This window comes from Odontesthes bonariensis, chromosome 17 (assembly GCF_027942865.1).
Source record: "Odontesthes bonariensis isolate fOdoBon6 chromosome 17, fOdoBon6.hap1, whole genome shotgun sequence".
NCBI classification, from domain to species: domain Eukaryota; kingdom Metazoa; phylum Chordata; class Actinopteri; order Atheriniformes; family Atherinopsidae; genus Odontesthes; species Odontesthes bonariensis.
Window position 1 is genome coordinate 16838472 of NC_134522.1, and position 14772 is coordinate 16853243.

General features: G+C 41.2%; 2 protein-coding genes across 2 annotated transcripts; both read left to right on the forward strand.

Moving 5' to 3' along the window:
* Window positions 1-83: 83 nt before the first annotated feature.
* Window positions 84-4322, forward strand: adss1 (adenylosuccinate synthase 1). The gene is made up of 13 exons (XM_075487984.1): window positions 84-373; window positions 1383-1485; window positions 1565-1627; window positions 1718-1768; window positions 1870-1936; window positions 2051-2158; window positions 2255-2336; window positions 2419-2545; window positions 2632-2786; window positions 3343-3467; window positions 3587-3684; window positions 3807-3956; window positions 4165-4322. Exons 1-13 carry the CDS (start codon window positions 185-187, stop codon window positions 4215-4217), a joined length of 1371 nt encoding a protein of 456 aa, XP_075344099.1. The 5' UTR covers window positions 84-184; the 3' UTR covers window positions 4218-4322.
* An 882-nt stretch (window positions 4323-5204) lies between these two features.
* Window positions 5205-9753, forward strand: siva1 (SIVA1, apoptosis-inducing factor). Its single transcript, XM_075447558.1, has 4 exons — window positions 5205-5381; window positions 5605-5793; window positions 8082-8235; window positions 9544-9753. Exons 1-4 carry the CDS (start codon window positions 5261-5263, stop codon window positions 9590-9592), a joined length of 513 nt encoding a protein of 170 aa, XP_075303673.1. The 5' UTR covers window positions 5205-5260; the 3' UTR covers window positions 9593-9753.
* The last annotated feature ends 5019 nt before the right edge of the window (window positions 9754-14772 follow it).

Sequence of the window (14772 nt, forward strand, 5' to 3'; positions counted from 1 at the left end):
TAACTGATGGTGATATTCAGGCAAGCAAAATTGAAAGCCTCTTTATGAAGAAGAGATCCCTTCCACCTCTACGTACCTCTGTGCGTCTGGCTCTGACGACATCAGCTCTGAAGTTACAGATAGGGTAATGCCACCCTTGAAGACAGTTTAGTCTTCTTGAGACGGACAGGCTCAAGCACACATCATGTCGCTCAGCTGGTCGTCCAAAGACCACAAAAACACAAATCAAGCCGCCGCGGCTGGACAGAAGCGACTGCGCAACGACGCGGGGAACAAAGTGTCGGTGGTGCTCGGTGCGCAGTGGGGAGACGAGGGAAAAGGGAAAGTGGTCGATTTATTGGCAACCGAAGCTGACCTTGTCTGCAGATGTCAGGTAAATGTTTGGATTTGTGACTTCAGCCCAGTTGGACAAGTGACGGTTTCTGGATTACTGTTGAATGCCACTTTTTTTTCCCACAGCAAAATCGCCTGTGTTGAATAAACTCTGAAAAGTGTTTAAATGGACACACGTGGACACTTTTCCTGTATTAATTTACCACTCCCAGGGTTAAGTAAAAAAACACTGGGGATTTTGCTGTAAGTATCTCACGGATAAGTCTTCCTTGTATTGGTAGTCTGGTTGGGTACAGCAGGTGCTCACAGTGAAACACTCACATCTCTGATATTTTGGAATATTTTGCATTAGTTTTTCCACTACTGCATACAGTAAACCATATATATGTATGCTGTTGTGTTTAGTTACTGTCCACTAAAGTACTTAAGTCCTAACTGTTGTAATTAATCTGACATTTCAAAACATGCTATGCATAGTCCAGATAATGTCAAATGTCACCATTGACTGTTTTCAACCCTGGTGTGGTGTAAAGTGGCTCTGACGTCTTCAGCTAATCACAAATTAAATCTGTAAAGAATGGATGTTAAAAGCGCTAATATATTTATTTTATACTTTTTAAAAAGCAACCGGTATCTTTCTGTCCACGCACTTGTAACAAACAACACTTCAGAGGTCACTCTTGCCTGGGACTCGCACTGAAACCTGTCAACAGTTGGTGTGCTGTACTATCTCCACTGACAGGACTAGCACCCTGTGTTCTGGAGGCTTGAGAGCCCCACCCACTGGGCTGGAGAGGTCACATTCTCAGGCTGGCTTGATATATGAGAATGCCAGACCTTAGCTGGGGGAATAGAGTGGAGGGTCCACCAGCACTGGCCAAGTCTGTTAAAATAGGTGCCGGAAAAGCTCTGCAAATCTGGGAAGATGGTGGCTTAATACTGTAATAATAATACTCACGGCAACAAAATGAGACATGTCCATATGTCCCAGCTATCTCAGGTGGTCTTACAGAGGGTCATAATCTGTACCTTTTTTATTTGATTTACAGGGTGGCAATAATGCAGGACACACAGTGGTTGTGGATGGCAAGGAGTATGATTTCCACCTTCTCCCCAGTGGAATCATTAATTCCAAAAGCATATCACTCATTGGTAAATGCTGCAAACTTTAGTTTTAAAAGCATTCACAGCATTACACTGATTTTCCTTTTAACTGCTTTTTGTTCATCAGGTAATGGAGTGGTCATACATCTACCTGGACTGTTTGAAGAGGGAGATAAAAATGACAAGAAAGGTATTTCACCAAAAACAACAAAACAAAACCTGTAAAATAAAACGGGAGTAGTGTGTACTCACAAAGATGTGATTTCTACTCTGTGAACAGGTCTGAAAGGCTGGGATAAGAGACTAATTGTTTCAGACCGAGCTCACCTTGGTATGTTGAGTTGCAATAGGCATTTTTTTCATTCAAAAGTGAACAGCTTTTATTAATTGTATTTTCCACAACGTGAAGGTGACATCTCGTTTTCTCCGCAGTGTTTGATTTCCATCAGGTTGTCGATGGCTTGCAGGAGACTGAAAGACAAGCACAAGAAGGAAAGAAGTAAGGCATGAGGGCAGGATACAGTTCAGAGCGAACCAAACACAAGAGATACAAGAACACACCTTCTGATTTGTTCAGCTCAACATTGATTTCACGCATTATTTCACATAACAGCATAGGAACAACTAAGAAGGGCATTGGTCCTGCATACTCCTGCAAAGCATCTCGCACTGGCCTGCGTGTATGTGACCTCCTGGGTGACTTTAAGGACTTCTCCACAAGGTAGGAATGGTGTAAATTTGGTAATGCACCAAGGAGTCAAACTCCCTCATGTGCTGTATGATAACTTAATTAATGTCTTTTAAACTCCTTTTTTAGATTCAAGAACCTTGTCCACCAGTATCAGTCCATGTATCCAGCCTTGACAGTTGACGTTGAAGACCAACTGAAAAAACTAAAAGTAGATCAAGATGCAAGGGATCTTTATTGGATGAATGTTTGTCATAGATTCCAACAATTAAGTATTTTCTTGTTCCATGCAGGAATATGCAGAGAGATTGCGCCCAATGGTTAGAGACGGGGTCTATTACATGTACGAAGCTCTTCATGGACCTCCAAAGAAGATTTTGGTTGAAGGGGCTAATGCAGCTCTGCTTGACATTGACTTTGGTTGAGTTTTATTTATTGCATTTATTCCATTATGGGAAACTTTGGGAAAGTCAGGGCCATTGAAATATATTTAATCCCTTCTTTAGGCACATATCCTTTTGTGACATCATCAAACTGCACCGTGGGTGGAGTGTGCACTGGCCTCGGCATCCCTCCGCTGAATATTGGTGATGTATTTGGTGTAGCTAAGGCTTACACCACCAGAGTTGGAATCGGAGCCTTCCCCACAGAACAACTCAATGTAAGAGCTTGAATAAGGTTCAATAAATTACAATTTGGGCAAATGTCATCACGTGTTTGCTTTGCTCTTCTGGTCTGTGTAAGAGGAGACACATAACATGTCATGGACCTCGCTAATATTCTGTCTCACATGTACAATATGTGATCGTGTGACTAGCAAGAGGGGTCGCGGTGTGTATTCCGGCTTAGTGCAGCTGTCCAATTTTGTGAGAGATGGGCTCAAACACTCTTTACCTCTTTTGCAGATCACATGTACACAGGGATAAATTTAGGGCCAGAGTCTGGGTTAAGGGTATATTTATGGTGTGAGCTGGGCTTATGTTACCTGTCACGGGAACTGACCACAGGGACAAAGGTCAAAATGTTAAAACTTCACTCTTTAGCTAGTGTGATGCTTTTAATGTACTCTACCATATATATCTATGTGTAAAATATATATTGCTACCATATAAATACTATATATATTGCTAGCATGGGAATTGCATATTTTTAGTTATCTGTGAGATTATCCAAGTCCATGAAGTACCAGAAAAGGATTTCTTTCCTGTTTTCTGCAGGCAGTTGGAGAGTTGCTGCAGACGAGGGGTCATGAGGTGGGCGTGACCACAGGAAGGAAGCGGCGTTGCGGCTGGTTGGATCTTGTCATCTTCAGATATGCTCACATGATTAATGGCTTCACTGCGTGAGTGGCAAGAGAAGTTTAAGCAAACCATCAAATGTTTTGTGGTTATACCCTCATAAAGAACATTCCACCAGTGATGATGACTACATATAAAAGTGTTGTTGTAACCTGTTCAACAGCATTGCCTTGACAAAACTTGATATTATGGATGTGCTGGATGAAATTAAAGTTGGAGTTGCCTACAAAATAAATGGGAAAAGAATTCCTCATTTCCCAGGTAAATAATTAAGAGAGACATACAGACAAAGTCTTAAGTGCCATTTGCTAACAAATGGTTTTCCAGAGGTAATAATTGATCATAAGAACTGTAATAACTGCAGTTAATTTCATTAATCACAGCCAACATGGACGTTTTGCACAAAGTGGACGTCGAGTATGAGACCTTCCCCGGCTGGAAAACAGACACATCTGCAGCCAGGAAGTGGAATGACCTCCCAGCCAAGGCACAAAACTACATCCGCTTCATTGAAAACCACATTGGAGTTCCCAGTATGTTTGACACAAAATGACAAGTTTTCCTATCTTTATTTTCTTTGGAGATCACACAAAGAAAAATTAATTTACCATAAGAACTGCGTGCTATCCACCAGGTGGCACTGATCACTTATGTCATATATAGATATGGATATAGATATAGCTTTGTTTATTACTTCTGCTCCTTTATTTCTAATCAGTCTGTTTCCTTTTGTCTTTCTAGTCAAGTGGGTTGGCGTTGGAAAGTCAAGAGAGTGCATGATCCAGATGTTCTAAATCATTATATACCTTGATGGAAGAAACCTGTTGGAAAGATGAGGCATCTTTTCACTACAAAAGATATCTTCTCCTCATAAGAGAATAAATATCTATGTCACCTTTGTGGAATGTTAATTTTTTTTCACAACAGTCAAATATATCCACGTGCTTATTGAGTATTTTCAGTAATAATGAACAGCCCAATTCAAAAACTATTATTGAAACTGTAGATTTGAATAGATATTGCACAAAAGCAACAGAATACATTTTGAGCAGATGAATGTCAGTTTTGTTCAATATTGCCGACAACATTTCAGAAAAGTTTGGACATGGGCAAGAAAGTATAGGAAAAGTTGTGTAATGCCAATTTTTTTAAAAAAAAAACCTAGTAGAATGTCTTAAAATGAATTAGGTTAACTGTTTACATAGAAATGGATCATCATTCTATGAGGGATTCTGTGTACAAGTAGTTAAAAAAGAATGTGCGGGTTTTCTTATCAATGGTATGGAACATTATTAAAAGGTATACAGAATACAGTGTCATTTCTGTGAGCAAGAGATTAAGCTAAAAACTGCTGGTAGCTGCACTCGAGCAGCATGGTATCAGAAACAAATATCATTTTGAAGTAGAAGTCAATCGATCATGGGTTCAGGAACAGCTGTGAAAACCTGCATTCGCAAATACAAGGTACAGTAAATGCAAAAATAAACAACATAGCCCATACATTGTGTTGGCCATCATCGTTCTGACAGTTTCTTGTCATTGGCTGTAGTCATCGTGGCAAACTGTCGACTTGACCCCCAAAGTTTTTTCCAACGAGACATTTCTGAGAATAAAATGAGAAAGTTTAAATATCCGCAATTCATGAATGCATCACAATATTTAGCGGGTACCATTAGTCACGTGACAGAATAGCAGCAGTTGGATTGGCTCTACACTTCCATGTGACGACAGAATGTGTTTGCGATTGGCTACTTTCTGCCTCCCTTTTCGTTTTCCCCGCAACAAACAAGCGTGAAAAGTGCGTAGGAGTGCGTGGCATACGCAAATAGCAGCCAAAATGCCAAAACGAACTTATCCTTTCCCCGAAGCGTTTTCTTCCCAGTACAAAATACATATTGGACAAAAGGAGTTGAACAACTACGGTGTGTTTGGGAACAAATACCGACAAGACATATACGGTAAGCAGTAAGCACACGTTTACACGCTCACGTAGCATTGTTAGCTTCCGCCATAAGCACTTTAATCTGTTGACTTTTCGTGCCCAGCAGTTGGACACATTTTCCCTGTTTAATCTGTCACTTTTTCCTACATTCAAGCATTCTTGTAGGCTGTTTGAGTATTCTTTTGTCATTTCTTACATGACTGAACTGATCTGTTTAAATTAACCTGATTTATTTTTAGTAAAGACAAAGAACTTGCTTTTCAATGGTGCCAAAGATGTGATGGGCAAAGTATGGACTGGAGAGGAAAAGTGCACAGACCCGCAGACCATTGGACAAGCACACGCATCAGCATGCAGTCAGACGCTTCTTCGAGGACAGACACTGATTGGCAATAATGGGACACTGACAAGAACATGTGTCGCACAAGGTGAGCCTGATCTGAGGCAGGTGGAGGCTTGACTGCAGCCCAAATATGGGAAGTGAGTTTAATGCTATCAAACAGTGGCTAGACTGAAAGATACAGCATACCTCAGGTTTTTAAGTTACCAGTTGTCACCTGTATGATGTTTTCAGTGATTTGCCAAAGGTCAGGCAACCATTCGGGCATGTGTTTCCTACATCCCCACGTCCTCTGCGGATGGTGGTGCAAGAGTTGAATATAACCATCAGACCTCTTTGGTCAAAGTCTATGATGAGGCAGTCTGTTAACACTACAAAACTTTGGCAAGATAAACAGAAAAAAAGTCCAAGCTTATTTACAGTGATCTGAATCTGAGCATCAAAACATGCCAAGTAAGAGAATAACCAATAGGGTTATGACTGATACTGAATTTAGAGGGGAAAAGTTTGCCATTTACCAATATGTGTGGAAGAACTATAATCGATCTGAAATGAAAATGTAAACTCCAAAAATGATGGAATCGCCACAACTGGGAGTTCTTCACTCAGATATGACACACAGTAACTTGAAAATAAAAAGAAATTGGAATCGCACAACTGTGGGGGAAAAAATCCTGGAATCACTTTGTAATTTCCATTTCTCCCATTTCAACAAATCTCTGCGCAAGTCTAAATATGCTAGTGAGACTGCAGTGAAAGAGGAAACATGGCCCCAGCAAAGAGATCTGTCAGTGGAAACCATCGAAAGGATTTTAAAACTCCTTTGAGAAGGCAGTGCAACAAAGACTGCCTGAAGATGTTGGCTGTTTGTCAGCGGTGTCTAACATTTGGAGCAAGTACGAACGAGGAATGTTGCAGAAGAGAAACGTACAAGTCAGCCAAGGAAGGCGTCAAAGAGCCGGGACGGAAAACTTAAATCAGCGTGCCTAAAAATAGAAAATGCACAACAAGAGAAAACAAATGAGCTGAAACGGCAGTCGGTGTTTGTGACCAGGCTGTTAGAAACGGGCTGAAGGAAAATTCCCTCCAGACGAGCCAAATGTGAACCATTAGTAACACCTAAATGGAAGCAAATAAGGTCACAGTGGGCTAAAGAGAAGCTGTCATGGACGATTGGGTGAAAGTGACATTCAGTGAGGATTCACCGATCTGTATTGGGCAAGGAGATGGTGCTAGAGCAATAGTCTGGTGCAGGTCCAATGAAACATTAAGGACTCCCTAAAGAAGAAAACAAACACATTTCCATAATCATTGATGATATGGGGTTGATGTCAGGTTAATGGCCTGGGAGATGGCAGTCATTACCTCTACAGTAAACGCACACAGGTGGACATAGAAGTGTGCTATACAAAGCCAGCTGAATGAACATCCTTAAAGTGTGGTGATTCCATGATTTTTGCCAGTTTTGTATACATGTGGGTTTTGCACAGAGTTTTTATTTTTTTTTATTTTATTTTTTTGGCTCCACAATGGCTATATGAAGATTCCTGGAGGACTGCAGTACAAACACCTCTTAGTTAATGGTGTGTACTGTCACTGTCAACCATATAATGACAGAAAATGCAAGTAAAACACTGAAAGAAGAAGAAACGCTGCTCTTTTTCTCATCGAACCACAACATAAAAGTGGATTTTTTTTGGTTTTGTGTAAATATTTACCTCACACATTGGCTACAAACATTCAGCTGACAAGCTTGACAGTTGATACATGGTTATGTATTTACAAGAGGAGTAAAATCGGCACTCCTCAGATCATTGAAATAGTTGCAGAAAATGTGTAAATGCTTCATAACTGACTTGCTAACAATAATTATTTCCAAAGATTTAAGTACTGTGAAAATCTGCATTTGCTTCTTTTTTTTTTTTTTCATATTGCTGTATACATTTTTCTTTCTTGCCCCCACCCATTCAGATAAACTAACATGAATTTAATCTTTGTCTCTCTTTATCCAGTAGCAGTAGGGAGTATAGTTAACAGCAGAAATGTATTTAAATGTACAGATTAGTGTTTGAGTCTTGGTTTAAGATTGAGTCAAATCACAATAAATCCTCGTGATCGTTTGACAGTTCCTGTTTTTTTTGCCGTTTATTAATCTCTTAACACATGGAATATTTAGACAGTAGCAGAAAGAGCAGCAACCTTTTCTTTCAAAACTAGTCAACAGATGAATAAGGAAGGCCAAAGCTCGATGGTCAATTCAGTGCATGCCTTTTACCAGCAGATGTCAGGCTTGTCCCTGGTTTGGGTGCTTAGTTCTGTTGCTTCTTCACTTTGCTGTTTAGCTGAAGGCTCATGGATATATATCTTTATGTGTAGGTGCATCAGCGGCTTCTACAGGCTGTTGTGTGTGTCAAAAGAGCAAGGGGTCCGGGACACCATGTTCCCAGTGTGACAGATTAGCCTGTTCTTCCTGTACCCGACAGTGTTCCAGCTGCTCCAGCCTCTGCTGCTCTGTCTGCTCCATCATAGAGTAAGTTGCATTTTAATTTCCATCACACCCGTTCTGCAGTAAGACTTCACCGTGCTAACGCAGATATATTACCACATGATGTAGATCCCTTCTTTAATGGTATATTTTAGTCATATTAAATGGATATGATCAAATTAGCAATAAGTTTAGTGTTAAAGAAAGAGTTGTTACGGCCTCTTGAAATGAATCTTTCACATCAGCCAAGGCTGTTAAAGATAATTTCCTGCAGTATTTCACGGTATTTTCTTTACTTGAATACATCTGTAGAGTTTTTGGTTCTTGTTGCCCTGCTTCAAAGTATAATTTCATCCCTGTAAACTAAGAGCATGCATGCTGAGCTTAATTGGGTGTCAGTTAAGGACTTGCGCAGGTATTAAAAAGACGTTTTGGTACAATCTTCGGAATGCAAGCTGTTATCTGTACTTTGCCTTGCATTATGCTTTAAATAGACAAATTTCTGTTTCATTCAAGCCCTAAAGCCCCACCACAGCAAGCTGCACGGTGTGAACTAGTTTCACATGTAGCTTTTCGTATCATTCAGCAATGACTGGTTTTGTGAGGCCTGTGTTGGGGGACAAAAGTAGCGGCACAGTTGGCTGTGTTAGCCAGGAGTATACTGGAAAAATCCTTGAAAGTTTCTGAAGCTCCAGATGGAACAACTATTTTAGAATTTTAAGGAATTGTTGGTCTTTAAAAAGGAAAGCAGTTAAGGAAATGTAATCCCCACTAATTAACAGTGTTAGTGTAATTACTCTCACTACCAGAAGGGGGAGACAAAGGTTGTACGCTGCAGGTTTGAGTATCTGATGACCTTACTTAACCCTTAGCCTAGGATTTGGTTTGAAACCAATGTGATCAAATTCCTTCCAGAGCCTTTGGTGTTTTGGCCACTGATTCCACCAATTATTTCAGCTTTCAACTTTTATTTGAGCTTTCCAAGGTCTCAATTCAATTTCCAATTTCAGTTGATATTGTTTCGTTAATGATATTTCAGTTCAAATGCCAAATTTTCTTAGGTATGATAGAAAGGAACAAAATGCTGGTTTTTCCTGTGCAAAATAATCAGAGCTGAAGCTCCGCATGTCTGCAGAAACGGCATAATTTAAAAGGCCAAGCTTGGGATTTTATTAATAAATTGGATAATTGAAATGAAGATGGATTTGGTTTAAGTTCGGTATCGATGCAGAATGTTCTGTTATTAGTCCACAGTGCTTCTCTGTCTGTCCACACATAATTTTGAACTAAAAGGTAACCGTTTCTGGATAGTTACTATGAAAACCCTTTTTTCTTTTTTTCTATCTTCCACAGTTACAGCGGGCGATATGATGAAGTACTGTGCTGCAGCTGCTCGACATAAAGGAGGGATCAGGAGTTTATGCTTTAACATATGTGGTTGTCTCATGAGATACTAGCAAGGCTATTTTTAATGTGTTATTTCCCTTTTCCATGTGATCCAGATGTTTTCTTGTATATATGCATTTAATCTAATTAACTGAAATAAAATTGATCATTTTTGTACATTTGTGTTTTTCCTTTTAGTGGATGTTTTTGATACAATTTTACATGCAAATAAATATATGCTAAAGAGTGATGCCTGCATATTTTTTTTTGTTGTAGGTTAATGCATCAGCAGGTGGCAGCACACTTCAAGCACTTGTTAAGGGATGCCTTGCGTTCAGGTCGAGTATATTCGCTTCTTTTCTCAGCGGGTGAACCCATTTCTAGAGGAACGACTTCAACCTTTTGGACGAAGTGTAAGTTTTGTCTTGGTTTGACAATGATAATGAAATTCCACTCGTCTTGCCTGGACCGACCTTGAGAATCCGCTATCATATTTATTTATTAAAACAAGACGAGCCAGAGGTTGAACAAGACCAGAGCTTTGAAGCAGGCAGTTTGGCAACAATAATCCTGCTGGACGTGACCTTCGGGGTGTAGTCATCACTTTCTGTTAGCTGCTCCTCGTCACCGATTACCACCGGCTTCAGGGTCAGATATTGTACACTGAGTAATTGTTCTGGGTGGTAGACGACCTCAGCAGTGCTTTACAGAAGTCAATCACATGACACAGTGTTATGGATATGAGCTCGGTTGAGTGTGCTCTGTGGAGCTTATTGCAAACGAGCCTATGAAGCGTTGAGTCACATCGCATGCTCGGCGGGCCAGTTGTGCCTCCAGTCTTTGGGGAGCTCTCGCAGTTGGTGTCCGAGGGCATCGCTTGATTTCTGGCTGAGTGAGCAGGCGGCTGCCGGCGAGCAAGGCGTCAAGTTGTCTGCACATTTCTTGATAAGACTTTAAGGAACTCTGGTGAAAAAAAAAAATACTTGAAAGGAACACATTAACTTTCGAAGCGGCATCATTATTGGAGATTAAAGAGTCACGGGCATCAGAAGTTCAGCACAAACATCCATAACCCTGAGGGTGGCTGCTTGTTTGAACTTTGGATTTCTGAATATTCCTTGTCTTTTTTATTTCAAAGAAATAACCCCCCCCCACCCCCCCGTTTTAACTCCATAATGATGAGTTTATATACCTTCAAGACAAAAAGAGTGCAGCTGTCATGGGTTTCAGCACATCGTCATCCATGACACCAAAAGGCTCAAGAGGTCACGCTGTGCTTACTTGCCAAGAACAGTCTTCCTTTACTCCTTGGTACATGTATAGCTGTATGTCTGCGAGGAAAAGGGGGCCCACATAATCACCCACAGCGCTCCAGACAGCACCAAATGCAGTCGGCCAGCGGGAGCACGTGGCTTTGTCTTCCACCCATTCTTTTGGGGACCAGCTGTGGTCTGAGTGCGGCGAGCCCAGTGATGCTGCTGCTATAAATATGCGTCAACAAGTGTGAGTAAGTGACAGCTGTACAGTGGTCCAAGGACACGCTGTCTTGGCACTGTCAGGGTGAGCCGCTCCAAAAAAGGCAAACCCAGTGAGAGAGGGCACTAGTTGTTGGGATTTGTGCACTTGCAGCGATTGATATGTGGGATTCATCGGCAGTGGCCTCAAAAAAATGACTCGCATCAGACAATTATGTGATTAATTTGTAATTAGTTCAAGATTCATCCTTTTGGACAACAGGGTTTTGATTTTATGAAAGTCAACAGAGTGGCTCCTCTAAAATAAGTAGATGTTAATATGCATGTGTAAGCGGGGAGAGAAAGCTGCCCGTGCTTGTGTGTGTGCGCGCGCGCATTGTCTGTACACAACCGCATGCGCGGCTTTGTTTGTGTGCCCTTTTCAAGTGTGACCACCTGTCTTTTGTTAAGAAATAAATAAATAAACATAGGCCACACCAGCTGTCCCTGGCAGTCCGTCCCTTCAGAGGTCAAGGGCTCCAACCGCTGGCCTTGTTGAGGTGGTGGACACTTACAACTTTCCTCTCAACTTCTCTCAAGTGCCTCTAAACACACACACGCATTAACACACACAAAAGCACTTGCAGCCAAATGAGCCAGGCTTTGAGCCTCGGAGAGGAATGTTTTATTACTCCGTCGAGTTACGCTGCACATATCCCAGCTCGTCACCCTGCAGCTAAGCCCTATCACATGGCCCCTACTTTCCATGTGAAGGTTTTGGCTCATAAGAAACACACACACGCACACACACACACACGGCAGTTTAAGCCCTGGACCCCATCAGGCAGATGTGAGATGTTGGTGCCAGCAAGCACTCCAAGGCTTGCTGCTGTGGTTGTTTGCAGTGATAGGTGGCCTCAGCAATGCAGAGGGCCCTTATTTACAGTGCTGTTAGCCGGCTGGGTGCTGTTTGGGGTGTTTATGAATGATCTTGGGAGGACATTGTTTTCTTTATGTTGGAGCTGCCTGGCTAGCGCCGCCGTGTCGTCTGTTTGTGCATAAAGTACGTGCTGGGGAGCTGGGCCAGACAATAGCCTGGCTGAGCTACTACCCACGCACACAATAGAGCGGTGGGATGAGGCCGAGGTTTGGGGCCGTGGTTTTGGGGGCCGTGGGGGTGGAGGTAGGATAGATGGGGGCAGGGGCAGTTGGATGCGGCCCTTGTCTATATGGCGTTCCCAGAGTGGGTGAGCTGGGATTTGGGGGAGGGTGGTGGGAACCCGAGCACATCCCTATTGGGATCACGTAGCAGAGCAGCTGGATTTCTTTCATGGTGCAGCAGGGAAATAATTAAAAGTCCTTGCCATTGAAAATGTCCAGTGAATTGGCATGAAGCTCCTCAATTAGACACACATTTGGTATGTGTGTGTTGACATACAAATAGTGTGCGCTTTAGTTAGGTGAAGCAGATATAATCACGTTGAGTTAAAGCAATAATTACATGACAGTAAACTGGATTTGTTTTGCTGGCTTTATCTCCTTTGCGAGTACTGGCAACAGGTCAGGAGTAATGGGAGCCCGTCTTAAAAGTGCTCCGTCCTTGAGCTCAGTTTATGGTTTCAGAGGGATAGGGTCTGTAAGACCAGCAGTATTATCACGTTCTGTTGTCTGTGTACACATTGCAGCGCTGGCCACAAGCACAGTCTGCCTGTTTGTTGCTGCTGTGTGTCAGACAAAGACTCTTCGACAACATAGTTAACTTGTAGCCTATCACCGCTTCCCTTTTCTCATTAAGGTCGAAGCCCACGTTGGTCTGATAATCAGGTGTGAAACTGCGGCAAAAAGAGGGGTTGGAAATAAATGAGCGCCACACAGACAGAGAAAGTTGTTCCATTTAATTCTAAGTATAATCTCAATGAAGACCTAAAGACCCAAGATTGTCACATTTCCACAGCACACGCACACAAGCACACTCCAAAAGCGCAAACAAAGAAAATGCACATACAGTTATAGATCAAAGTAAATTGCCTCAATATCTAAGCAATGTCAATTCTGCATAAAGATTGTCCATCTAATCTCTACACCACTAACACTGAAGCATTTGATTACTATAAAATATACTTTTCTTATTAAAAAATTATATTAAATTCTAATGGCACTTCTACAAATTCTATTAAAAAGGTTTCCGTTTGACATTTAGAAGTTTTTTTTTTGTTGTTGTTTTTTTCTCCACCAAATCAAAACCAAGACAGTCAAATGTTGCACAGGAAGCATATGCAATAATAAATATTTATCATGATTATACACAATTTCACAGTTGTGACCTGCAGAGGACAAAATTCCAGTATCAGCAAAGTCATTTTTAGACTTCAAAGATCATACAGCATGAGTCAGGCGAACGTAGCCCTCGATCAAGAGTGGCACTGCTTCAAGTCCATCAAAAATCTCAGTGTTTCACATTTAAACAATGACTTAAAAAAAAAACAAAAGAAAGGAACGGACCGTTAATTCCCAGTCGTACTGGCTACAGAAAAGCCAAAACACAAATATGCTTGACTTGAGTTTAAAACATCCAGAACAAATTTATTCACAAAAATTTCAAAAACCAAACCTCAATTTATTCTCTCGCAAAGCAGCACTTCTGAACAGACAGCTTTTTCAGTTTCGTCTTGACATTTTGATTTGACAACAAAAAAACCAAAACAAACAAAAAAAAATAAACCCAACAGGAATAACAGCTATGAATCGTTGCTGTGATGCCAACTTTACCACCGCAGTTGAGGGCAAGCAAAAAAAAAAATGTACAAAATAGAAATAAGGGCTTCTCCAGATGCAACACCCATGTGTGTGTCTACAAGGCACATTTGGTGACCATCCTGGAGGTATAAATAAAGACTGCAAATGATAAGAAAAGAGTTCTTTACATTGTCATTAGTTGTTCTACCGTTGTCCACGTGAGAATAAGAGACAGTTTTTACTTGCACCACGTAGAAATCGTCCTTTAAAAAAAGAAAACTGAGTTACAAAATCTACATTCCTGTGTGCGCTGATAGAAATTGATGTAATCAGCACTTGTCATAGTCTATGTTTTGTCTTTTTTTTTTAAAAATATGTACACTGTACTTAAGTGTTTCAACCGTAATGTGACCAATAGGAGTGTTTTCATTCATTCTCGCTCGGTTGCTGACATCAGGTCAGAGAGTGGATGGGAGATTGCAGTAATTCTGAGATAAATCCCTTCTCTGCTTGGTCTCCTGCAGTAAAAAGACTGACAACACATTGTAAATTCCACAAAATCACACGTGAATTTGTTGTCCTAATCATAAAAAAAAAAACACCACGAAATGTTGAGATAAGACACATGGTGTCGGCGTCAACATTTGTCTCGAACTTGACAAACATTGCTCTGATAATTATGATATTGTCTAGATTGATATGCAATCAAATAATGTTTGTGTCTCCTCCGTGTAGAAGAACAGTTAGGCTTTCTCTACTGCATGCTGGGATGAGAAAAGGCATTCTTTGATGCCTCCAAACAATACACCTGTCTAGGGTCTCCCTTTGCTAAATACATTTCTCACATTCCACTGGCTCCATTCAATACAGAGAAGTGCAAAGAGAGACTCCAAGTGCCTTTTACTCCCCACAGCTAGGAGAGAGATACACAATGATCCCTTGAGAACTACCTGGAACTTGGAAGGAGAGGCGAGGGGGACAATGCCAGTATTGTCTTATTTCTATA

Excerpts from the sequence above, each read along its gene's own strand:
- adss1 (XM_075487984.1), top strand. The coding sequence starts at position 185 with ATGTCGCTCAGCTGGTCGTCCAAAGACCACAAAAACACAAATCAAGCC. Across the intron at positions 1,486-1,564 it reads CAAAAGCATATCACTCATTG|GTAATGGAGTGGTCATACAT; the intron begins GTAAATGCTGCA and ends TTTGTTCATCAG. Across the intron at positions 2,787-3,342 it reads TCCCCACAGAACAACTCAAT|GCAGTTGGAGAGTTGCTGCA; the intron begins GTAAGAGCTTGA and ends TGTTTTCTGCAG.
- siva1 (XM_075447558.1), top strand. The coding sequence starts at position 5,261 with ATGCCAAAACGAACTTATCCTTTCCCCGAAGCGTTTTCTTCCCAGTAC. Across the intron at positions 5,382-5,604 it reads ATACCGACAAGACATATACG|TAAAGACAAAGAACTTGCTT; the intron begins GTAAGCAGTAAG and ends ATTTATTTTTAG. Across the intron at positions 8,236-9,543 it reads TCTGTCTGCTCCATCATAGA|TTACAGCGGGCGATATGATG; the intron begins GTAAGTTGCATT and ends TATCTTCCACAG.